This window comes from Leucoraja erinacea, chromosome 14 (assembly GCF_028641065.1).
Source record: "Leucoraja erinacea ecotype New England chromosome 14, Leri_hhj_1, whole genome shotgun sequence".
Taxonomy (NCBI): Eukaryota; Metazoa; Chordata; class Chondrichthyes; order Rajiformes; family Rajidae; genus Leucoraja; species Leucoraja erinaceus.
In genome coordinates this window covers 15,632,179-15,659,737 of record NC_073390.1, presented here as the reverse complement: position 1 = coordinate 15,659,737, position 27,559 = coordinate 15,632,179, and the positions used below count along the sequence as shown (strand labels likewise).

The 27,559-nt window shown below is 41.7% G+C and overlaps 1 protein-coding gene across 1 annotated transcript in view; it reads right to left on the bottom strand.

Annotated features, from left to right (window-relative positions):
* u2surp (U2 snRNP-associated SURP domain containing) overlaps window positions 1-27,559 on the bottom strand; it is a 94,245-nt gene that overhangs the window by 35,340 nt on the left and 31,346 nt on the right. The window contains exons 5-11 of the mRNA XM_055645678.1: window positions 25,884-25,951; window positions 25,241-25,356; window positions 19,394-19,426; window positions 19,225-19,307; window positions 18,136-18,301; window positions 16,699-16,907; window positions 14,015-14,058 (exon numbers count right to left, since the gene is read on the bottom strand). Coding sequence (XP_055501653.1) covers window positions 14,015-14,058; window positions 16,699-16,907; window positions 18,136-18,301; window positions 19,225-19,307; window positions 19,394-19,426; window positions 25,241-25,356; window positions 25,884-25,951 — 719 coding nt within the window. The remainder of the gene's footprint in view (window positions 1-14,014; window positions 14,059-16,698; window positions 16,908-18,135; window positions 18,302-19,224; window positions 19,308-19,393; window positions 19,427-25,240; window positions 25,357-25,883; window positions 25,952-27,559) is intronic.

Here is a 27,559-nt window from a genome sequence, read left to right as displayed (position 1 = left end):
TCACATATGCTGTTTGATCTGCTGAGTATTTTGTTTGTTCTGGTCTGATCAATCTGAATTCTTCTTCAAGAGGTAGTAATGGGATGAGTAGGTAGATAAGGTTTACATTGATTGCAGTACGGCTTTCAGCAAGGGTAGTCATAAGATGTAGGGTGATATCACTGGATTAATGACATGGAAGTGCAATCCAGACAAATGTCCTCACATTTGTCTGGATTGCATTTCCATGTCATTAATCCAGTGATATCACCCTACATCTTATGACTACCCTTGCTGAAAGCCGTACTGCAATCAATGTAAACCTTATCTCCTACTCATCCCATTACTACCTCTTGAAGAAGAATTCAGATTGATCAGACCAGAACAAACAAAATGCTTTAGAAAGCAGAACAGAAACAGAAACAGAAACAGAAAGCAGAACAAACACCAATGCTTTAGAAAGTACTAACAAGGTTAGTACTAAATGGCAAGGGCCTTGGGAGTATTGTAGAATAGAGTTTTTGAAGTGCAAGTCCAAAGATCCTTGAAGGTGGCACCAAAGGTCTAAGTAGGAAATGCTGGCCTTCATTAGTCAGGATTGATAAAACATTGGTCAGACCTCAGCTGGAGTGCGAAATGGAGTGGGATGGTGTGGTCTCGCCACAGGAAAGATGCAATAGCACCCGAGGGGGGACAGAGAATATTCATCAGGATGTTGCCTGGGATGGAGTGCATTAGTTATGAGGAGGGATTGGAGAGGCTAGGTCTGTTTTCAGCTGACTGGAGGAGGTGAAGAGGGGATGTGATTCAGATAAACAAGATTATCTCTTCCACCGGGTGGCGCCAGCAATGGCTGCCTCACCAACAGTCTGTCTGTCCCTTCCTTCAAAGTGTTTTAATAGTATGTGTTATATGTATGTTTTTAGTGTTCTTTAGCTTATTTTATGTGGGGGGGTGGGGGAAACTTTTTCTAATCTGTTACCTCGACGGAGATGCAATATTTTCCCGTATCCTATCTCCGACGGAATGTGGCCTAACATCGAGGAGTCCGTGGCCGTTGCTGGAGACAGACTTTTGAGAACTCCACCGTGGGTGCTTACGGACTTTAACATTCAGGAGCTCATGGTCTCTGGTCAGAGACCGACTTGCAGGAACACCAAGCAGCAGGAGTTTCGATCGCCCCGACTGCGGATGTTTCGACTGCCCTGACCGCAGGAGAATCAAGAGGAAGAAGATTGGACTTTTTTGCCTTCCATCACAGTGAGGAATGTGGGGAATCTGCTGTGGTGGACATTTATGTTAACTTTTATGTAGTTGTGTAGCTTGTTGCTTTTTTTTCTCGTATGGCAATTCACATATCACTGTACCTTAATTGGTACACGTGACAATAAAAGACGTTTGAAACATTCGAAACATAATTGAGGTATATAATTCTGAGGGCTATAGATAGGGTAGATCCCAGGTATCTTTTCTCTTTAACAGGCAAATAAAACCGGAGTACATACATTTCGGCGACCTGTAAACCATTTAGAAGGGATTTGAGGGAGACCATTTTGCACACAGTGACTAGTACTTGGAATGCACTGCTTACACCAATCTCTCTGGTATAGCCGATAATACCAATTAAGAGGTGTTTAGCTGAGTACTCAAACCACCAAGACATTCAAGGCTTTCGGGCCAGGTGCTGGAAGATGAGATCAATATGGATGGGCGCCCACTGATTTTTCCATGCTGCATGCTATGATTATGACTACAAACTGGTATTAATATAGTAGTAGGGGAGAGTTGGGGTCTCCTTTGCATCCGTAAGACCAAGCACAGACAAGACAACCATTTTGCAGAACACTTGCGCGTGGTCCACCAAGGCCTACTGGATCTCATGGTTGCTAAAGGCAGAGCTGCCAAGTTTTGTCAGAGCATTTCAGTATTCTAGTAACTGAAAATCAGTATTTTGCTGAGGAAAATACTTTTTTACGCGGTGCCATTTCGCTGAAATTTTTTTAAATGTACGGTCATACCTATGTAAGAGTACAAGAATGCATAACTTTACTACCAATTGACACGTCTTCTACGCACCTTACTTGACAGTGCATTCATTGCCTTCTCTTTGTATACTGCTGTTTGAATGGCTGCTTCCTGCTTTTAACACCAGATGATGACGTAGAAACCATTTTGGAAGCCTCCCTCTCCCTCCCTCTGTCTCTCTCTCCATCCCCTCCCCCATCCCTACATCCCTCCCTCCATCCCTCTCGCCCTCCCTCTCCTCCTTCCTTTTTTTAGCCCTCCCTCTTATTCCCTCCCTCCACCCCTCCCTCTCTCCCCCTTGAGCCCACCCACCGTTCTGTAAAATCAAGGCCAATCCCAATGTAACTGCAATCCCACTGGTAACCTTTCACCACTAGGCTTATCCAGAATTCTACCACTGCCTGAAAAATAATCAAAGGCTCAAAGAGAATTCCAAAGACTCATTGTTCTACGAGAAGTTTCCTGAACATTCTGTGACCCATAGCTCCTATGTTTAAAGCCCATAGCGCTCCAGCCAGTAGCGTTATATTTAGATTCCACAGCGCTCCAGCCGAAAGTTCTTCATTTAAATTCCCACGCGTTAAATTGACAGCCTCTGTTTAAACCTGGAGTGGGACAGGCAGCGACTCTGGAAAGAAGGAATGGGTGACGTTTCGGGTCGAGACCCTTCTTCAGATTGAACTGAACTCCGTATTTAAAATCCATATTTAACAACACAAAATCCTACATCAGTATTCTTATCGCATTTCCGTACAAAATACAGAAAATCCGTACTACCTGGCAGCTCTGTAAAGGGCCCGTCCCACTTGGCACATTTTTCGGCGACTGCCGGCATCATTAACTGACGTATCAGGTCACCGTAAAATATGTATGACGCGTGATGACGTATGACGCGACGTGATGACGTATGACGCGCAGTGTTTTTTCAAGTGTCAAAACATTTTTTTCATCGCCGCTGGATTTTGAAATGTTCAAAATCTTTTGGCGGCACTGATAGGACGCCGACAGTCGCCGAAAAAAATCGGCAAGTGGGACAAGCCCTTAACTCTCCATCCATTCCAGCACCGAGTTTTCTGTCCTCCGCTTCCCCCCTCACATTGCCAGAGGGAGGCCACACACAAGCAGGTGGAACAACACCTCGTATTCCGCTTGGGACGCTTACAACTCAATGATATGAACAGAAAGTTACTCCAGCATTTTGAATCTATTTTTGATATGAACAATAAATTCTCTAATATCGCCTCCCACTTGCCTGAGCCCCCCGTCTTCAAAATGCACCCCTTTCTCCCACTACCCCCACACACACATAACAAGCTTTGTACCCTCCCCACATCTCTTCCAGCTTTCTGCCCGCTGCTACTATCAGTGTGAATAAGAGTTCCAACACAAAATGTCATCCATGTCCTCCAGCCTCCAGAGATAGAAACATAGAAAATAGGTGCAGGAGTAGGCCATTCGGCCCTTTGAGCCAGCACCGCCATTCAATAGGATCCTGGCTGATCATCCAAAATCAGAACCCCGTTACAGCCTTGTCCCCATATCCCTTGATTCCCTTAGCCCTAAGAGCTAAATCTAACTCTCTTGAAAACATCCAGTGAATTGGACTCCACTGCTTTCTATGGCAGAGAATTCCACAGATTCACAACTCTCTTGGTGAAAAAGATTTTACTCATCTCAGTCCTAAATGGCCTACCCCTTATTCTTAAACTGTGACCCCTGGTTTTGGACTCCCCCAACATCGGGAACATTTTTCCTGCATCTACCCTGTCCAATCCTCTTAATAATATTATATGTTTCTACAAGAAACCCTCTCATCCTTCTAAATTCCAGTGAATACAAGCATAGTCGACCATTCTTTCATCATACGTCAGTCACGCCATCCCGGGAATTAACCTGGTGAACCTACGCTGCAGTCCCTAAATAGCAATAATGTCCTTCCTGAAATTAGACCAAAATTGCACACAGTACTGCAGATGCGGTCTCACCAGGGCCCTGTGCAACTGTAGTACAACCTCTCGCAGTGGCTTTCTTCACTGCCTGCTGTACCTGCATGCTTACTTTCAGTGATTGATGTACAAGCACACCCAGGTATCGTTGCACCTCCCCTTCTCTTAATCTGATACCATTTAGATAATAATCTGCCTTCCTCACATTTATCCATATTATACTGCATCTGCCATGCTTCTGCCCACTCACCCAACGTATCCAAGACACCCTGCAGCCTCATAGCATCCTCCTCTCAGCTCACAATGCCACCCGGCTTTATATGATTTGCAACCTTAGAGATGTTACATTTAATTAACCATATAACCATATAACAATTACAACATGGAAACAGGCCATCTCGACCCTTCTAGTCCGTGCTGAACACGTATTCTCCCCTAGTCCCATATACCTGCGCTCAGACCATAACCCTCCATTCCTTTCCCGTCCATATAACTATCCAATTTATTTTTAGATGATAAAAACAAACCTGCCTCCACCACCTTCACTGGAAGCTCATTCCACACAGCCACCACTCTCTGAGTAAAGAAGTCCCCCCTCATGTTACCCCTAAACTTCAGTCCCTTAATTCTCAAGTCATGTCCCCTTGTTTGAATCTTCCCTACTCTCAGTGGGAAAAGCTTTTCCACGTCAACTCTGTCTATCCCTCTCATCATTTTAAAGACCTCTATCAAGTCCCCCCTTAACCTTCTGCGTTCCAAAAAATAAAGCCCCAACTTGTTCAACCTTTCTCTGTAACTTAGTTGCTGAAACCCAGGCAACATTCTAGTAAATCTCCTCCGTACTCTCTCTATTTTGTTGACATCTTTCCTATAATTAGGCGACCAAAATTGTACACCATACTCCAGAATTGGCCTCACCAATGCCTTGTACAATTTTAACATTACATCCCAACTTCTATACTCAATGCTCTGCTTTATAAAGGCCAGCACACCAAAAGCTTTCTTTACCACCCTATCTACATGAGATTCTACTTTCAGGGAACTGTGCAGTTATTCCCAGATCCCTTTGTTCACCTGCATTCTTCAATTCCCTACCATTTACCATGTACGTCCTATTTTGATTTGTCCTGCCAAGATGCAGCACCTCACACTTATCAGCATTAAACCCCATCTGCCATCTTTCAGCCCACTCTTCCAACTGGCATAAATCTCTCTGTAGACTTTGAAAATCTACTTCATTATCCACAACCCCACCTATCTTAGTATCATCTGCATACTTACTAATCCAATTTACCACACCATCATCCAGATCATTGATGTACATGACAAACAACAGTGGACCCAACACAGATCCCTGTGGCACCCCATAGTCACTGGCCTCCAACCTGACAAACAACCATCCACGATTACTCTCTGGCATCTCCCATTCAGCCACTGTTGAATCCATCTTGCTACTCCACCATTAATACCCAACCATTGAACCTTCTTAACCAACCTTCCATGAGGAACCTTGTCAAAGGCCTTACTGAAGTCCATATATACAACATCCACTGCTTTACCCTCATCAATTTCCCGAATAACCTCTTCAAAAAATTCAAGAAGATTAGTCAAACATGACCTTCCAGGCACAAATCCATGTTGACTGTTCCTAATCAGACCCTGTTTATCCAGATGCTTATATATATTATCTCTAAGTATCCTTTCCATTAATTTGCCCACCACTGACGTCAAACTAACAGGTCTATAATTGCTAGGTTTACTCTTAGATCCCTTTTTAAACAATGGAACAACATGCGCAGTACGCCAATCCTCCGGTATTATTCCCGTTTCTAATGACATTTGAAATATTTCTGTCATAGCCCCTGCTATTTCTACACTAACTTCCCTCAATGTCCTAGGGAATATCCTGTCCGGACCTGGAGACTTATCCACTTTTATATTTCTCAAAAGTGTCAGTACTTCCTCTTCTTTGAATCTCATAGTTTCCATAGCTAATCTACTTGTTTCCCTTACCTCACATAATTCAATATCCTTCTCCTTGGTGAATACCGAAGAAAATAAATTGTTCAATATCTCCCCCATCTCTTTTGGCTCTGCAGATAGCTGTCCACTCTGACTCTCTAATGGACCAATTCTATCCCTCGTTATCCTTTTGCCATTAATATAGCTGTAGAAACCCTTTGGATTTACTTTCACCTTACTTGCCAAAGCAACCTCATATCTTCTTTTAGCTTTTCTAATTTATTTCTTAAGATTCTTTTTACATTCTTTATACTCCTCAGGCACCTCATTTACTCCATGCTGCCTATAATTATTGTAGATCTCTCTCTTTTTCCGAACCAAGTATCCAATTTCCCTTGAAAACCATGGCTCTTTCCAATTTTTACTATTTCCTTTCAACCGAACAGGGACATAAAGATTCTGTACTCTTAAAATTTCACCTTTAAATGTACTCCATTTCTCTTCCACATCTTTCCCATAAAACAAACTGTCCCAATTTACTCCTTTTAAATCCTTTTGCATCTCCTCAAAGTTAGCCTTTCTCCAATCAAAAATCTCAACCCTAGGTCCAGTTCTGACCCTCTCCATAATTATATTGAAACTAATGGTATTGTGATCACTGGTCCCGAACTGTTCCCCAACGCATACCTCTGCCACCTGACCCGTCTCATTTCCTAACAGGAGGTCCAGCACCGCCCCTTCTCTAGTAGGTACCTCTATGTATTGCTGCAAAAAGCTATCCTGCACACATTTTACAAACTCCAACCCATCCAGCCCATTTACAGAATGTTTCCCAGTCTATGTGTGGAAAATTGAAATCTCCCACAATCACTACCTTGTGCTTACTACTAATATCTGCAATCTCCTTACATATTTGCTCTTCCAATTCTCGCTCCCTATTTGGCAGTCTATAATACACCCCTATAAGTGTTGCTACCCCTTTCCCATTTCTCAGTTCCACCCAAATAGCCTCCCTAGACGAGCCCTCTAATCTATCCTGCCAAAGCACTGCTGTAATATCTTCCCTGATAAGCAATGCAGCACCTCCACCTCTTGCCCCTCCAATTCTATCACACCTGAAGCAACGAAATCCTGGAATATTTAGTTTCTAATCACAGCCCTCCTGCAACCATGTTTCACTGATCGCCACAACATCATACTTCCAGGTGTCAATCCAGGCTCTAAGTTCTTCCACCTTTCTTACAATGCTCCTAGCATTAAAATATACACATTTAAGAAACCCACCCTCTCTTATTCTCTGTTTATTGTCTTTTTCTTCTCTCTCCCCTACATTTTGGGTCAGAGTGCTACCATTCTCTGCCTCCTGCCTCACACACTGACTGCTAGCTTTCCCAATTTGAGTCCCTCCCCCCAACCATACTAGTTTAAAGTCTCCCCAGTAGCCTTTGCAAATCACCCCGCCAGGATATTGGTCCCCCTCGAGTTCAAGTGCAACCCGTCCTTTCTGTACAGGTCGCACCTTCCCCAAAAGAGGTCCCAATGATCCAGAAACTTGAATCCATACCCACTGCACCAGTCCCTCATCCACTCATTTATCCTCCACCTCGCTCCATTCCTACTCTCACTGTCGCGTGGCACAGGCAGTAATTCTGAGATTGTTACCTTTGCAGTCCTTCTCCTTAACTCTCTACCTAACTCCCTAAATTCTTCTTTCAGGACCTCTTCTCTTTTTTTACCTATGTCGTTGGTACCTATATGTACCACAACTTCAGGCTCCTCTCCCTCCCATTTCAGGATTTCTTGGACACGTTCTCTCCTCTAAATTGTTAATATACAGTAAACAACTGGGGTCCCAGCAGAGCCTTGCGGCACCCCACTAAACGCTGCCTGCCATTCTGAAAAGGACCTGTTAATTCCTACTCTTTGCTTCCTGTCTGCTAACCAGTTCTCTAACCATGTCAATACCCTAACCCCAATACCATGTGCTCTAATTTTGCACACAAATCTCTTTGTGTGGGACCTTATGAAAGGCTTTTTGAAAGTCCAGATACGCCATATCCACTGGCTCTCCCTTATCCATTCTACTTGTTACATCCTCAAAAAATTCCAGAAGATTAGTCAAGCATGATTTCCCCTTCATAAATCCATGCTGACTTTGACCAATCCTGTCACTGCTTTCCAAATGCACTGCTATAACATCTTTAATAATCGACTCCAGCATCCTCCCCACTGGAAGGCTAACTGGTCTATAATTTCCTGTTTTCTCTCTCTTTTCTTAAAAAGTGGTTACATTGGCTACCGTCCAGTCCACAGAAACTGATCCAGAGTCGAGAGAACATTGGGAAATGATCATCAATGCATCCACAATTTCTAGGGTCATCTCCTTGAGTACTCTGGGATGCAGACCATCAGGCCCTGGAGATTTATTTGCCTTCAGTCCCAACAGTTTACCCAACACCATTTTCTGATTAATGTGGATTCCCTTCAGTCCCCCCCCCCCCCCCCCCCCCCCCCCCCCCCCCCCCCCTAGATCCTCGATCCCCTAGTATTTCCGGGAGATTGTTTGTGTCTTCGTTAGTGAAGACAGAACCAATGTACTTGTTTAACTGTTCTGCCATTTCCTTGTTCCCCATTATACCGTAAGGTCTGAATGACAATAAAGGTATTCAATTCAATTTGATTCAATAAATTCACCTGTCTCTGACTGTAAGAGACCTACATTTGTCTTCACTGATCTTTTCCTTTTTACATACACAAAGACACTTTTACACAGCTTTAATATTCCCCCCAAGCTTTCTTTCATGCTCTTTTTTCCACCTCTTACTTAACCCCTTTGTCCTCCTCTGTTGAGTTCTAAATTTCTCCCAGTCGTCTCGTTTGCCACTTCTTCTGGCCAATTTATATGCCTCTTCCTTGGATTTAATACTATCCTTGACTTCGCTCGTCAGCCATGGTTGAGCCACCTTCCCAGTTTTATTTTTTTGCCAGACAGGGATGAACAATTTATGGAGTTCATCCACGCGGTCTTCAAATCTTTGCCATTGCATCTCCACTGTCAACCCTTTAAGTATAATTTGCCAGTCTATCCTAGCCTATTCTTGTCTCATACCCTCATACGTAGAACAATTAGGGGCCGGTGTGTAGGAGCCATTTATGCTTAAGTTAGTATATTATAGCCATGTCTAGATATTTCTTGTTTAATCATTTTGTATGCTTGTGGGTGGGATTTTATATGTAGAAAGGCGTGTCTATATCTGAGGAGGCTAGCGCAGACTCATAGATTGGGAGTTTTCATTTAGCCTCGAGGGATGGTAAAGACAAAAGTTTTTTACCACGATCACTACCATAAGACTCACTTGTACTCTACATGACACAAATGAAACAGTTAGTAAGAACGAAAAGTTATATGAATCATGTTTGTACTACTTCAATAAAAGACCAATTAATCAAGAAACGACGACCGGAAGATTTGTTTTTGCTATCTGTTAGTGTGTAAGCTATATCTCCACCACATCCCCGAGTAGTAATGGCTGGACAATGGAAAGTTAAGAAATTGCCATCAGTCTCCTTTATTCAAATTCAGGACCCTAGTCTCTGAATTAACCATGTCACTCCATCCTAATGCAGAATTCCACCATGTTATGGTCACTGTTGCCCAAGGGGCCTTGCACAACAAGATCACTAACTAATCCTTCCTCATTACACAATATCCAGTCTAGGATGGCCAGGCCTCTAGTCGGTTCCTCTACATAGTGGTTTAAAAACCCATCCTGTATACATTTCAGGAAATCCTCCTCCTCAGCACTGTTACCAATTTGGTTGGCCCAATCTATATGTAGATTAAAGTCACCCATGATAAATGCTTTACCTTTGCTACACGCATCCCTAATTTTAAGCTGAATGCTATCCCCAACCTACTGCTGTTTGGTAGTCTATCTACCACTCCAACAAGTGTCTTCTGCCCTTGGCTATTTCGCAGTGCTACCCATACTGATTTTAGTGGAGAGATAAGTTTATTTGGCCAAGCTAATGTCTCTCCTTGCTATTGCATTAATCTCCTCTTTAACCAGCAATGCCACCCCGCCTCCTCTTCCTGCCTGACCCATCGTTACTCCAGCACTGTGTTCTGCACAAGATTCCAGCATCTGCAGATCCTCTTCCTCTTGGGTCGTTTTCGACCCAATGGTATATTCTCTGAATCATTTAATTTTCTAATTTCTGGTGACCCATACCCTCAGTGCTCTCCTCCCATACACTGTTACCCAACTACCGAGTTTTGTTTTTTCCTGGTCTCACCTCCTCTGCACCGGGTTCCACTTAGCAGCTACCATTCTCCGTCCAACTCCCAAACCCCTCCACTCCCAAACTCCTGGCAAACGTTCCCGGTCCCTATCAGGACTGATGCAAAATGTTGATCCAAAATGTCCATGCTGCTCAACCCAATGGGTTCGACTTTTGTTCGAATTCCAGCATGTTCTCTCTTCTTGGTCAATCAAGACCTGCTCTTCAGTATGCCATGCTGGCTATCTCTGATAAGTCCCTGCCTTTACAAGTGATCATTAATGCTGCCCCACAGTATTTCTTTTTCCAATACCTGACTGTTAATGTTACACTCATAGCTGTATAATTGCCAGGCTTATTTAGAACATAGAACAGTACAGCGCAAGAACAGCCCCTTCAGCCAACAATACGTCTGTGCCGTACATGATGCCAAAACTTATCTACCTGCACATAACCCATATCCCTCCATATCCATGTGTCTATTCAAAAATTGTTTAAATGCTGCTAAAGCTTCTGCTTCAACCACCACCCCAGGCACCACATCCAGCCCACCAACGTCTTTCCCTCCTCCCAGAGCAGCTTACAATATTTTATTTAAGACTTTCCCATACCTCTGGCTCCATGCACAATTTGCCCATTGTCCCTAATGATCCCCACTATTTCCCCAGTTATTCTTTTATCCTTAATAAGATTATCCTTAATACTATTTTATCCTCAATATATTCCTCCTTTGGATGTACCCTAATCCTAAAGGGATATTTTGGAACCCCTGTGCATTCTGACTTTCCTTTTTAAATGTCTCGCCATATTTTAAAAAGTAATCTTGATGGTCCTCCCTGTCTTTATTCTCCACAACTGGTATAAGTTTCCCTTCGTCTCTTTATCTAACCCTTGTTATCCTTTGACATCCAGGGTTCTCCTTTCAGGGACAAGATCACCTTGAACAGGGCAAGGCCATGTTCTCCTTTGAATAGGATGTGTAGGAAGGAACTGCAGATGCTGGGTTAAATCGAAGGTAGACACAAAATGCTAGAGTAACTCAGCGGGACAGTCAGCATCGCTGGAGAAGAGGAATGGGTGACGTTTCGGGTCGAGACCCTTCTTCATTCCTTCTCTCCAGAGATGCTGCCTGTCCCGCTCCTTTGAATACGTCCCACTAGGCAGATGTAGGCTTACCTGCAAGTGAATGCTCCCAATCTACCTTGGCTAGGTACTCCCTTATGTGAATGAAATTGGCCTTGCCCCAATTTAATCATTTTATTCGTGGTCTAGACGTGCCCTTTTCCATAAGCACTTTAAAATACAGTTATGGTAATTATCTCCAAAATGCTCCCATATTGACAATCCTCCCATCTGACCAGCCACATTCCAAAATAGGTTCATTAATGCTCCTTCCCTCATTGATCCACACTATTTAGGACTATGCAAATGGAGTTATGGATATTATTAATATACTCAAATTAATATTAATGTATAGCGTAGGAGACTGCTGTTTTTCCCATGACGAAAACTATGTGCCTAATTAAACACAAAAATATAATACGATCTATATTTAATTTTAGCATTAAAAGTCAATTACCCCCCATAATAAAAAATACATTATCTATAGAATCTGAAGTATTCATAGCATTATTCATCATAATTAATTTTGAAGATATACTAAAATATGAAAAATTAATACAATGTAAAGTTTCTCAAATAACGATAAACCTTGTATTGTTATGACAATATTCCTTGGTGCTGAATGTGGGAATATTTTAATGAAAAGGAAAAGAAGAATCTGATAAGTACACTGAAACGCGTTCCAAATACACAGTGCCCGAGCTATCTGAATCTGGTGAAAGACTAAATAATATTTACCACAATGCTCTGAAAGGTATGCTTCAAGATTTTTAAAAAACTGTAATTATTGATGTTGCATTGTTAGCTATGAACGCAGCAAATATTCATACTATAGGGTTTTAATTCTTGACAGATAAAAGCAGCTTTTCATAAATGAAACAAACTATTAATTTGGTAACCAAGAACATTTAGCATCCTACCTACCAGTAATACGTAAATAATCAATATAAAGAATCTATGGGAATTAAATTAATGTGGCGATTTTAGAATCCTGCTCCATGCATGAAAAGGCTAAAAATTGGTTGAAAATTAAACTATAATCGTGAAAGATTGCAGCAAATCCATAATATGTAATAAATGTTAGGTTTAATAACGATTGATTTCCTAATGCATCTTTCACTTTCATCTTTCACCGAGACAAACTCTTTTAAGTGTGTGATCTTCCAAAAACCAAAGCCAAACCATGGCAGCCAACAAAAAGAAAAACAATTCAACAAGAGCCAATGAAGATGATTGTACCAATGACTCGTCAAAATTTGAATACTTTCTGCAATTAATCCAGGGTGCTTTGTCCAGGTCCTCGCTGCAAAGACTGTTCAGCTTGTTTTGTTTACCATGGCCAGGTCAAGTGTCATGAAAGTTTATTAAAATTATCATTGGCCAGCATGATCAAATTCTGTTTATGGTCATTACGAATTTTGAATGTGCGTTGCAAGGCAAGGTTCTGGTTTAGTTGAGCAAGGGAACCCTCCTATTGACTTAGCAGCAGTATATTAATCTGAAGCCCATCACAGATAAATGCCATACACACAAGCTAATAATTATTAGTTTTCCTAAAGTCTAAAGACCATGGGATTACAGCACAAATATGCAAATATTTCCCTACATTAAAATATATAAAAAGCACAATTTCATTTCTCAAACTTTCCTACTACAAGATAGAAAAACATCCAGGTCACAAATTTCAAAAAATGACTTAGCTTCACTTTCCCATTCATCCATTGTAAGAAATTAAATCTACAATTGTTTGAACCGATACATTTAAAAGTTTTTTTCTGGAAATCTTGACCTAGACCACAGTTAAAGTTAAGCCCATCAGCACACTTAATATTACAATATGAAAAGGAACACTAACATAGTTACCTAAATGTTTTCCTCTATTTCTCATCAAGGCAATGATACACCATAACAGCCACAGTGCAGTTATGATGCAGCACTGTAACACATCTCATTTGATCCCAACTTAAGTACTTGGTTCATACTTAAGCCGCATCACCAAAATCCTGACCTTCAAAAGTATGTTTAAAAAACCCTCTAATTCAGTGATCTCACACAAGTTCCATTAGATCATTATACGCAGGTTTCAAGCATCCTGAAGTAGAAACAGAATCATTTATGTTTAAATATTCAAAGCATAAAACTAGATCAGAGCTTTTGCTTGTAAAAGCGAGATAAATTTTAATCAAACCCAGGATAAATTTTAACTAACCCATCATTTACATCAATTATTGATGGTACACTTGAGCCAAATCTACAGATCCATTCAAACACTTACAACTTGTGCAATTTTGAAATTGTACTCTTTTGTTGTACTACATTAAAACAAAGACAGACAAAAGGTTTTGAAACAAACTAGTACCGCGTACTTCTGAACTATCTGCATTGCAATTAAAACATAGCATGGGAAACTAACTAAAGGAAATGCACTGAAACGGAACCCACATTTCACATACCCAAGAAGGCTTTGAACATAATTCAAGTGCTATCCAATAAATGGGCAGAACAGAGTTCCATAGTTCAGAAAATCTAATTTATCAAACAATTGGAAGGCAGTATCCACAAGCATATAAAGGGACCATTGCTCAGCCACCCAAAATCTTAGCCCAAAGCACATGATTGACAAATAACCTGAAGGCATTTTATATAAGGGACAATTTCTACTATCAGCAGCAATGAAAAATAAAAGAAGAAACGTGTACCTTTCTGTTGGGATAACCACTTTGACTATGGCGTGCGACAGAGTCTGTATATGAAGTCACATCAGATAATAAAGATAGGATAATATGAGTATTGGAAACTTAAGCAGCAAGTATAAATATAAATACAAATGCATTTAAAAAACCTTCAAGCTAACATTTATACTGTTATAAATAAATACGTACTAAATTTTAAAAAGTACAAGCATGTATTTAAGACAACTGAAATAAGCCACTATAGTAAAGCAGGGATAGAAACACAGTGCCCTCCATAATGTTTGGGACAAAGACCCTTCATTTATTTATTTGCTTCTGTACTCCAGGTCATCCTTTAATGTAAAAACACAGCTGTAATTTCTACACGGTGAAACCAAAATGTATAAAAATGGCCTTTAATAAATTCTGACAATGTGCACTTTAACCACATGTGATTTTTTTCCTATTACAAATCTCAAATTGTGGAGTAGAGGCAAATAAATAAATGATGGGTCTTTGTCCCAAATATTATGGAGGGCACTGTACCTGATAAATACCAAAGATATTTGTCTTTGCAATGCGATGGAATTCGAGCCAGGACAAATGGCTGATGAGAGAATGCTTATGACATATTCCTGATACTAGAAATAATTAATGTGGAAATCTTTCCTGATGCTCAGAGTAATTGATATTTTGAACAGTATATTCAAAGAATATCAGACAATATTTTACAGTATAAATCATATACAGGTAGTTTAAAAGTGAAGTAACTTAATATATCAATGTGGAGTTTTGATTTGAAGATAAGCAGGATTTTCACCTTGTGACATGTGCGTAATTATCACACATTCTAGGGAATAGTCGTTTTCCAAATCTATAATTCACACTCAAATATAATGCTAAAATTTAGCACTGACATTAATTGATGAAAACAAATTGGAATATGGATAAAAAAAATACAAAACTTCAATTGCCCAATTAGCAATCTTTGTCCTCGACCTAATGTGCAAAGTCGAAAGACAAATATATCTGAACAACTATCTAAAACACCAAGGAGATGTACAACGGCAAGGCAAAGCCTTTAGTTAGTAAATACTGTTGATATTATATTTGATATTAGATATTGAAGAATTGAAAGATTGCAACTTCCAAATATTCTATTAAAATTATAATACACCTTCCTATCAAAGTTCTGGTAAAGTGCATAACGTGCACAATGTGGAATTTGAACGCAATGATTACCCAACGTAATTTAAAAAGCCTGTAATTTTTGTGGACAGAAGTGTAAATCCATCGAGAAAAATCCAATTTAATAAATGAGGCAACAAAGTCCTTGGACCCACTTCTTCCAATCGCACACAACTTCACTCATCTCTTCCCTTTATTCCCCAAAATATATTCTAGTGATGAATTTACTAAGATCTGCATGATGCCCCCCCTCCCCACCCCCAGAAGAGATGGGCATGTATTTCTTCTGCAGTTAATCCATTATTGTAGTGTATGGGTTTCAAACAAATATTGATTAAAATGTAGTTTTGGCATCTGTACTTGGGTCACGATGTGGAATACCATTATAGGGCTACATTGAAGTGGAAACATAATTGGGGGGAGGGGGTGAGTGAACCCTGAAGCTTGAGAGGCTCCTTGTACTGCAAAGTGTCCATTGCGTGCTGATGTTGTTTCCATATGTGCTATGAGTCACCCATAGCTTTATCAATAAAAAATGCTGGCTAATGGTTGATCGTTCGTGTCAAATATTTAAAGGCAGAGGAGAGTTCTCTTTCTTAAAGGAAAATAAAGGAAATGTGTTTTTTTAGATTTCTAAATCGTCCCAAAAATAAATAGAAGTCTTCTGCCTCAAAGTACCACCTTAATTGCAAGTTGATCCTCTATATGATGAAGGGTTTAGAGGAACAAAACCTCCCTCAGGGAGAGATTCCAATCATAAACACTGTTTAACATATCTTCCTGCCTGGATAATGGGGGGCTCAAAGCCGAGGCATCACAAGTCAAGAAGCTGAGTTATAATATTCTCTGCAATTTTGAACAAAATATTTATTGTAAAGTTGGTGCTATACAAGTGCAAGTTCTGTATTTTATATTTGTGACAGACAAATTAAACATCTGACATAAAACAAAGTGCTGGAAGATCTCAGTGGTCAGGCAGCATCTGGGGAGGGAATGGACAGGCAGGGTTTCAGGACAGGAGCCTTCTTTTCAGTCTTGATTTAAGAAGAGTAGCAACCCGAAATGTTGTAAACCTTTTTCAGACTGTAACAGAGATTGAAGAAGGGATTCCGACCCAAAACATCCATCCTCCCCAGATGCTGCCTGATCCTCTAAGTTACTCCAGCACTTTGCGTTATGCTTAAGATTCTAACATCTGTAGTTTCTTGTGATTCTAAAAAACTGAGAACGTTGAAATACAACATTCTCAAAGCAGATTACAAATTTCAGAGATTCAAAACACTCCGATATTAAATGCTTTGCATTAAATTGATGCCATTTGGAGCATCTGGGTTAAGAATTAAAAAAAACAAAAAGTTAATTTATTTGCCTGAAGGAATACTAGTAACATATATAGCTAATAAAAACTCTACCACAATCTTTAGATGGCCATGAAAATTTTCACTGACGGACTAAATACCAACGCATGTTAATGGCAGTGAATTCTATTTGAGCAAATTCCTCACCTAGGCTCTTTAAATTACCTTTTCAAAGTCATCTTGATTTTTCGGCTGCATTACTGGTGTTGTGGGATTCTTTAGTCTCTCCCGTGGTTGAGCGTTGAAAGGTAATCCAGATGGAGGTGGCGGTAGGGTTAATTCCATCATGGCAGGTGGAATATAAATGGGATGAGGTGGAATGGGCACAGCTTTCCCCCAGCCCAATTTCATTTCAAATTCCATTATAATTTTCCCTGAAAAGAAGTAAAACGTTGTGAACTGGTGAAATATTACTGTTTGCAACTTAAAACTTTACATGAAGGAGTTTCTGACTTCTTAAACAAATAAATATCTTCCCTATCCTTATGCGACTCTCAAAATTCGAGGGGAAAACAGTTCACGAAACTTTACCAATACAAAGCAAAAACAAAAAAACCCAGAAGAACTCATCGGATCAGGCAGCATCTGTTGTCTGTCCATTTCCTCCCCCAGATGCTGCCTGATCTGATGAATTCTTCCAGCAGTTTATTTTTTTTATTTGCTCAAGATCCCACAGTCTATATCTCAATTTTACCAATACTAAACCTTGTAAACTAAATGAGGTTAAGAATACTTAGCGTCTTCCTTTTGTTAGATAACTAGCTTCCATTCACTGGATACTTTGTCCACTTTTAGACCGCAATAGAAACACACTCCTTTAACTTTTCTCTAGTATTTAGAACCATTCTGACAATCTAAAAGCAGATTTTTAACAGTGGGTACATGCATACATCAGCAAATTTTGCATAACATTCAAATACTTATTCCTCTCAGAATTTGGCACTTTTTGAAATGACCATTTTCACCACCCCTTTTGCCGCTTTAGTCTCTTGCTTTCAGCTCCTCTCACCCTATATTTTTCTGTATATCTTTTCACTTCCTGTTCATTACTTAAAAAATCTCTCTTGTTTATCTTTCCAATGCAGATAATAATTCAGGAAGACAGGCTTAAGTTACAATATCAGCTACATCTGAAATACATTAGGAAAACAAATTACGCTGTGCTGCAAGTGCTCCAAGGAAAATTCAGTTTAGGAGTTCTCCATAGTATGTTGGATGAAAAAAAACAACACTAACGAGCCTGTATGTTTTGAAGCTATGCAGTGGATTCCCACGAGGAGAAACATAGCTGTTGACAAATTGCAGAACAACCTGGTCTTCAACAGCTGATCTTTCAGACAATTGCTTTTCCTTTGACTGTCAGCTACATAATTGATCACAATCCCAACAAATCTATACAGTGTTAAAATGAACACAGGACAATAGAAGCATTACACAGACTAACACGTTGCAACATGAATGGCTAACAAGTACAATCATGGAAAGATTAAAGGAAATACAGCCAGATGTACACAACCAATATTAGTACAAAAACGCATAGCAAGTCTACCTTCTCTACGATGTAATGTTCACATTAGAATACATTTGCTTCTAATTACTCACCATTTAGATTTTTCAAAGCTCTTTCTGCGTCCCTTCTGTTCATGTAGGCTACAAATCCACAATTTCTTTCTCTGGCTCTTTCTTCTTCCGTTCTGGGCCACATAATCTTAACGCTAGCCAAGGGGCCAAAGCGTCCAAATTCCTGACATAGCATTTCTTCATTCATCTATGTATCAGAATGAAACATTGGGTATGGCAACTAAATATAGATGATTAGATATCATTCACTACACAACAATATATCAATTCAACATTTCAGCAATATAATTAATTAATTTTCTTCAAGAATACAGTCAGTTTAGAAATAAAAACTATTATTTAATTTGGTACTTTTTAAAGAGTGGTTTAAAATAAATCAATATGGTGCTTCACTTTAATGGGCAGAGGTATAATAATTCAAATGATTTTGCCTTAAGTTTTCTAATTTCACACAAGAATTTCATTTAAAGTTTATTCAAAGATTAAAAGAAAATTAATGTTAGAATTCAATTGCCACTGGGCACATTAGATATGGCAATGTGTAGTTGGAGAACCATTCATCGTTTTGAATGATGGAAGTACGCAGCATGGAGAAACTCAGCAATAAGATCATGTTTATTGTTAAATGGAGGGATTGGAACATTTAGCCATCTAAAAATAGAAGAGCAACTTACACCAATTATCTTGTTGAAAAATAAATTATCTCCTAAGTAATGAGGAGAAACAAGGAACTGCAGATGCTTATTTACAAAAAAAGACATGGTCCTGGAGCAACTCCAGCAGTTATGGAGAACATGGATAGGTGACGTTTCAGGTGGGGATCCTCCTTCACATTTGGCTCGCTGAGTTACACTGGCACTTTGTGCCCTTTTTTGTAAACCAGTGTCTGCAGTTCCTTGTATCTAGATGAACATGATCAATGGTCATCACATCACTCAATTCCAAGATGGCATCTTAAATCCAAGAGATGGATTCTCTCAATTCAGATCCATCGTTATAATTTTCTGTCAACCAATGCAATGGATTTAGATTTTGCATATAAACTCCAAATATATTGTTGTTATCAGATGATAATTGCATTGGTTTGGTCAATTAGGATAAAAACAGTACCTTCGGATTAATGTTACCAATATACAAATTAGTCGTAGTCGGATCTCCCGCGTCATGAGAACCAGGAGTAAATTCCTCAAGTGCTATAAAGACAGAATTTAATACTTAAGTTTTCAAAATTAAATGCAGATGTTTAACATTTTTTTAAATATGAATCAGTGGTAATTACCATTTGTTTGTCTGTTTCGCCGAGAAGATTCAGCTGAAAAGAGAAATTATTTTTGTCTTGTTATTTAGAATAGAAATGTATTGAGACAAATAAAAGTAGCCAACAAAAAAAATGGCAGCGCCCATTTGGCACAGTAACTACAAATGCAGATCATATCCAACTGACTAAACCGTTTCCTTTTCAATTTTGCAAACCAAACAACATGTAGTGAATAAAATTCATGACATCCGTAAAAAAAATTAGCTTGTGTTTACTGCACTAAATGTCAATCCACTGCTAAATTCACCATACAACTAATACTTGCAGCACCACCGTGTATGCAAACACAAAATGTGGGGATTTTCTCCAGGTTACATTTTTAAGGTACAATTACAGTTGGAAGAAGTTCACTCAGGAATAATGCGAGGCCTTAAAAAATGAAATTTTGAATGATATTACAACATACCAGGCAAACACACCAAAGCATTAGCATACATATTTAGCGTATAGCATTTTGAGGAAACATTATTAAATCTAACTCAAGGACTTCTTTAAATTAACACCAGGAAACCAAATAAACTGAAGCATGACAGGTCTTGACAATTTCCATGCAAAGGTCATTTAGGTAGTGGCTAAGAATGCAGCAGGTACTCAAATGTCCAAAGAAGGGTGGCGATGTCTTAAACAGATTTAAACAATGGTCTGTAACTGCCCACGATAAAAGTAAGTTAATAGGATGTAGGTCTTTATACCTGGAACACTGCAGAACAAGACAATAATGAGAATTTAAAAAATGATTGGGGCTAAAACATATGCAAGCGAGCATGGTGAACAGCTCTGGGCATCTACTATTAGACAGGATATATTGACCACAGATGGAGACCAGCATTAATTTATCAGAATGATAAAGTTAATATCCTAACGTATTTAGAGACACGAGGAACTGCAGATGCTGGAGTCTTAAGTGAAAGATACTAGAGGAACTCAGCTTGTCAAGCAGCATGTGTGGAGGAAATGGACAGATGTGTTGGGTCGGGCCCCTTCTTCAGACAAAAACATCATAGAAACATAGAAAATAGGTGCAGGAGTAGGCCATTCGGCCCTTCGAACGGCCCTCCGGTAGGCGGCGCGGCTCTGGCCAGCAGCGGCCTCTGCAGCCTGTCCGCGTTTTTATTATTTTTTTGTCTGTGTTTTTATGTAGTTTTTGTTATTTTATGTTGGGGTGTGTGTGTGGGGGGGGGGGGGGGGTGGGGGCGGAGGCGGGGGGGGGAAACTTTTTGAATCTCTCCCTGCCCTGGAGACCCGACCTTTCTCGTCGGGTCTCAGGTGTCGTTGAGGCCGCAACGAGGAGCGGCCTCCAACAGGAAGAAGCCGGGGACTCAGGTGTCGACTCACCGTTGCCGTCGCGGGGCTGGCCGAGTCCGGAGCGGGTGGAGCGGTGGAGGAGCGCTGCTGCTGCTGCTGCTGCTGCTGCTGCTGCCGCTGCTGCTGCTGCTGCTGCTGCTACCGGAGAGTCGGAGGCTGCTGCTGCGGGTCTGTGGACGACGGCGCCGGGGGCCCACGGCTCCCTGGAGGGAGACCGCTTCTCAGGGCTCCTGCAACGGCGACTTCTCCCGCCCGAGTTGCGGGGTCGAAGAGCTCCTGGAGCGGGGCCTACATCACTGCCCCGCGCGGCTGGAATGCGGGACTTTGCGAGCGCACACCGGGGGCTCTAACACCAAGACCCGGTGTGCGACCTCGGACCACCCGGCGTGGCTTCAATGGCCGCGGGACAATCGCCATCGCCAGACGGGGGCTATGACTTTGACTCTGACATCGGGGGGGGGGGGGAGTGCAGTGGAGAGATAAGATAAGTTTTTTTTGGCCTTCCATCACAGCTATGTGATGGATGTTTATGTTAAATGTAATTATGTTGTGTCTGGGGTCTATTTGTGTGTAATGTATGGCTGCAGAAACGGCATTTCGTTTGGACCTCCAGGGGTCCAAATGACAATTAAATTGACTCTCTTGACTCACCGCCATTCAATGTGATCATGGCTGATCATCCAACTCAGCATCCTGTACCTGCCCTCTCTCCATACCCCCCGATCCCTTTCACCACAAGGGCCACATCCGACTCCCTCTTAAATATAGCCAATGAACTGGCCTCAACTACCTTCTGTGGCAGGGAGTTCCAGAGATTCACCACTGTGTGAAAAATGTTTTTTTCATCTCGGTCCGAAAGGATTTCCCCATTATCCTTAAACTGTGACCCATTGTCCTGGACTTCCCCAACATCGGGAACAATCTTCCTGCATCTAGCCTGTCCAACCCCTTAAGAATTTTGTAAGTTTCTATAAGATCCCCCCTCAATCTTCTAAATTCTAGCGAGTACAAGCCGAGTCTATCCAGTCTTTCTTCATATGAAAGTCCTGACATCCCAAGAATCAGTCTGGTGAACCTTCTCTGTACTCCCTCTATGGCAAGAATGTATTTCCTCAGATTTGGAGACCAAAACTGTACGCAATACTCCAGGTGTAGTCTGACCAAGACCCTGTAAAAACTGCAGTAGAATCCCCCTGCTCCTATACGCAAATTCTTTTGCTATGAATGCCAACATACCATTCGCTTTCTTCACTGCCTGCTGCACCTGCATGCCTACTTTCAATGACTGGTGTACCATGACACTCGGGTCTCGTCGCCTCTCCCCTTTTCCTAATCGGCCATCATTTAGCTAATAGTCTACTTTCCTGTTTTTGCCACCAATGTGGATAACCTCACATTTATCCACATATACTGCGTCTGCCATGCATTTGCCCACTCGCCCAACCTATCCAAGTCACCTTGCAGCCTCCTAGCCTCCCCCTCACAGCTAACACTGCCCCCAGCTTCGTGTCATCCGCAAACTTGGAGATGTTGCATTCAATTCCCTCGTCCAAATAATTAATATATATTGTAAATAGCTGGGGTCCCAGCAGTGAGCCTTGCGTTACCCCACTAGTCACTGCCTGCCAATCTGAAAAGGACCCGTTTACTCCTACTCTTTGCTTCCTGTTTGCCAGCCAGTTCTCTATCCACTATAATACTGAACCCCCAATACCGTGTGCTTTAAGTTTGTATATCATCTGTCCATTCCCTCCATACATGCTGTTTGATTCACTGAGTTCCTCCAGCAGAATATTTTTTTTTTGCTCCTAACATATTGTTAAAACTGCTTCCTGAGCCTGGTGAGCATTTCCTGGATATTGTATTTTACTTTTAATATCCAGCATCTACAGCCTTTTGGTCTTGGTTTTACCTGAATGAAACCCAGACTTCCGGGGTTGAATTATAAGTTTATAATATCTAGCGTCACATTCCTAAGATGTTATTGAAAATGCTAAAAGGAAATCTGCAACTACATGAGATGCAATTCTTGTAGAATTCTGCAACCACATAAGATGGTTGAGAAATTATTTCTTCTGAATATCTGCATTTCAGTCAAAGAGTTAGACAGCCTTTCAGAAGGGAAGCCAGGAAACACTGTTACGTGATGTGCGGTAGAAATTTGTAACTGATGTATAAAATCGATTGAGTGGTGATCAAATTGGATTGAGTGGATTGCTGCAACAAGGGCCGCTTTTGTTTCCCAGCAGCTTACAAATGAAGATAACTTGCGAAAGAAATGTAGTGCTTTGGTGAACAAAAAGATAAGTGACATTTTAATTCCAATGGCCTTAACCTATTCTAAAGGTATTTTCCAAGAAGAGAATATGTTAGCTGTGGATGTGTTAGATGTAAGGAGTTGAGAAGTTAGATGAGGGAAAAGAGCAGAAAATATTTTTTAAAATGATGGGTTTTGAATGAGGTCTGCTCATTAAGTCCTGCCCATTTTTGTTGGCAAAAATCAGATTTTTAATAATGGCTTCTTTTGACTACCCCTTGCCAACAGCTGCTGAATTTCAGTGCCTTTAAAAATATGAATTGAATTGGAATGACTCGCAATATAGAGCAGATATGCAAATACATCTGTGCAATACACATTAGATTGCATGTTCATTATTCCCTCAGGCAAAATCTCACACTGGGCCACGCAATGCAATGGATCAGGATGGAATGGAGACAATATTTTTCAGCACTGTGCCACTGGGAAATTTTACCCTTTGGTCTAATCTCAAGCAGGCTTCATGCGCCCCCCAGTGTTCAGTTGTAGGATGGCATTATATGCGCGAATAAGCATGTTCGGTATTCCGACTGCGCATACCCAGTTCATAGGTCACTCGCAATAAACATTCTCGCCAACTGTGATGCTGCATGTATACAGACCTGCGTTTCATCCATAGTCAGGATCTAACCCGGGTCTCCAGCGCAGCAAGCACGGTTGAATTGATACTGGACCGTCCCCGTCACCTCCCAAATGGTGACCCTGGTCTGACGGGAACACCGGCCCAGAGGAGTGGCGGCCCAGGCTTACAGCCAACGTGAAGAAGGGCTAACTCCAGTTCAACTTTGCATGTCCCGCCAAGTAACCGACAGCCCTGGACTAACGGGACTCCGGCCCAGAGCAGTGGCGGTCCAGGCTTACAGCCAGCGCGGAGAATAAGTGCCAACTTCACCGCTCCGGGCCGGTGTCCCATCAGTCCAGGCCGTCGGTTAACCCGGCGGGACAGGCAGAGTCGAGCTGGAGTTAGCGCTTCTTCTCCGCTCTGGCTGCAAGGCTGGGCCGCCACTGCTCCCGGACGGTGTCCCATCAGTCCAGGGTCACCCCGGACATCTCCGGCTGCCCCCATACAAGGATGGGACACTTGGGTCGGGGACAGTCCAGTAGCAATTCAACAGCGCTTGCAGTGGCGGAGACCCGGGTTCAATCCTGACTACGGATGAAACGCAGGTCTGTATTCATGCAGCGGCACAGTTGTCGACAATGTTTATAGCGAGTGACCTTTGACAAATCCCACGATTCCTTACATTTTTTGGGAAACTGAACTCGCTTATTGGTATTTGGATAGAACACATGAGAATGCAACTTTCTTGCTCAATGCTATCCCATTTTTCAATTAGAAACTTTGATAATCTATTATCCAGCCGGTCAGAAATTCTGACGTTTCAGCACCTGGCTCACCAGCAGATATTTGTTATGTGCTACGACAATTCATTAGGGTCCCAGTTCTTATGTACTATTTAAACTCACTTGGTTCTGTACGCCTTGCTCTGTTTAAACCTACCTGGTTGTTTCTCATGCTCCCATTAAACCAAACAAATTTACTGAAATGTTCCTGTGTAACATCTTAAAAAAATAATTTAAAACGTTGTTTTCAATAAAATAACAGTCGATAAAACTGAACGTCTGCTGGTCCAGCATCAAAGTCCCAACTGCACCAGATTAATGGAGTTTTATCGTACAAATTCAGTCATGGTTTACCATCTAATTATTAAAAGAAACTAGAATTTTCTAAAACGCAGCAAGTGTCTTATTTGCCTATGTGCATCTTTACCCACTCTTTTGAGCTTTCTGATGGACATAAAGTGCACATCTAAACAATTATTGTTTTGGAAGTTAAATAAAAAGTTTTGGCAGTCCACATCCATTACATGAAAACTAAACATTTAGTTATCTTTGAGGTGAAACCTTAACATTGCAGGTATGTTTCCCAAGAAGCCTGTTGTGAATACAAGAAAAAATTGGTTCTGGAGAGTAACAATTATAAATGTGACATGCTAGGTGACGTGAATTTTAAAAGACACTACAACAGAACAAACTTTATTGATCGAATATGCCGTAAAAACGAGTACTATTTATTTGCAAGAAAATTGACTTTACATATCTGGTTTCCAACAACCAAGTCCTTAGAGAAATAAATAACATTGGATGGGATAAGAATTCTAAAAAGACAAATCTATTTCACTCACAAGAGCGACGACTTTGTGGAGAATCCTCTGACGGCAAGGGTTCAAATCGACTAGGCCTGAAAGGAGCATCCTTACTCCCTTTTGTTTTCTGCCTTTCATCACGTTCTTCCTGAATTCTGAAACCCATATCAAAGCCTTTCTATATAATGCAAGTGTTGATATCTACTAAAAATTGTTACATTAGTGAAAATATTATACACCAAGAGACAGAGAGATGGTACAAAAAGTACAACTATCATTAAGGCTCTCTCATTTGTACCCAATATATTCCCTGCATAGACACAAGTATGCTGCATAATGTTCTAAAAACATTAATGCACAACTTCAACATAAACATTTAAAATATCTAAAAAGTTAGTGTTTACGAACCTACTACTTGCACTGAAATATGCAGAGATATTTTATAGGTAGATAGGTTTATATAAATCACAAGTTTCAGCTATGTACATAAAGAGCACTCTCTCAAATCATGGAGACTCGTGACATGATTGGAAAATGGTTACTGTACTTATACAAATGGCTCATCATTATTTACATGTATATAGATATACATATGCAGACATGGGTGCAACTTCATAAGTAGAAAAAGCAGACTGTAGATAAGTTCTGAATGTATTTTTAAAAAAGTTTGACATTTACTTACTGTTTTAATTCTTCTTTGAATAGCTCCAAGTTACTTTTCTTCTTCTCCTTTTCACCTTTCTTTAGGGTCTGAAAATAATCCAGTTAATTAACATTTAAAAATAACATATTCTCAGGATTAAGAAAGTTAAAATTACATAAAGTTATAATTAAGAGACACATCCCATGATAATTCAATATATTTGCAACTGCCACAGTTGTTATATCAACAAACAGCATCTAATTTATCCCAGCAACATTTCAAACGGCAATTTATAAAACCTGCTGAGAATAAGTGGAACTGTAAATAAACTGAAGCAAAATATTGCAGATGTTGGAAATCTGAAATAAAAACAAAATGCTGGAAATACTCAGCAAGTTAATCAACATCTCCGTGAAATATAGTCACCAAACTTTTACCAGGATTTTAGTTCAAAGAAATAATACCTCCTTACACATTATAAAGAAACTATCTGGAAAAGATAAAAGATAACCAGGTGCAAAAATGGTGGAAAGCATGGCTCACTTTCTCAAAAAAAAACCCAAAAGAGTGGTACAGGCGCACAACCTTTTATCCGAAAGCCTTGGGACCAGACACTTCTCGGATTTCGGAATTTTTCGGATTTCCGAATGGAAGATTTTTAGCGTAGATTAGGTAGGCAGCGCGGGCGGCTTGAAAAGTCTGGAAAGGCTGCCTCCTCCCCGGAGACCGGGGAATCATTGTAAATCATTGCTTAAATGTTAGTCAGTTAGTTTGGAGGGATTTTATGTGGTGGGGGGGTAAAGGGGGAAACTTTAATTCTTAGTCCCCTACCTGGTCGGAGAGGCAGGGAGCAGGCAATGCCTTACCGGGTCGTCATGCAGTAAGCACCGGAGTGCTGTGGCCGCCGACTCCCAACATCGCGGAGCTGGGGGCTGCGGGCGTCCGGCCGCGGGCGGCGCCGGTTGGAGCTCCGACCCCGGCAACTCTACCCCTGGCTGCGCGGCGCTCCAAATCCAGTGCCGCCCGCGGCCGGACGCCCGCAGCCCCAGCTCCACGATGTTGGGAGTCGGCGGCGTCGCAGCGCTGGGATACCAGCGGGGAGCGGGCAATACCTTACCGGGTCACCGTGCGGTAAGCTCCGGAGCGCTGTGGCCGCCGACACACAACATCGCGGAGCTGGGGGCTGCAGGCGCCCGGCCGCGGGCGGCGCTGGATTTGGAGCGCCGCGCAACCAGGGGTAGAGTTGCCGGGGTCGGAGCTACAACCGGCGCCGCCCGCGGCCGGGCACCTGCAGCCCCAGCTCCGCAATGTTGTGTGTCGGCGGCCACAGCGTTCCGGAGCTTACCACACGGCAACCCGGTAAGGCATTGCCCGCTCCCCGCTGGTATCCCAGCGCTGCGACGCCGCCGACTTCCAACATCGCGGAGCTGGGGCTGCGGGCGTCTGGCCGCGGGCGGCGCTGGATTTGGAGCGCCGCGCAGCCAGGGGTAGAGTTGCCGGGGTCGGAGCTCCAATCAGCACCGCCCGCAGACCCCAGCTCCGCCCGCAGACCCCAGCTCCGCGATGTTGGGAGTTGGCGGCCACAGCGCTCCGGTGCTTACTGCATGACGACCCGGTAAGGCATTGACCGCTCCCTGCCTCTCCGACCAGGTAGGGGGCTAAGAATTAAAGTTTCCCCCTTCACCCCCCACCCCCCCCCCCCCCCCACTTCTTCA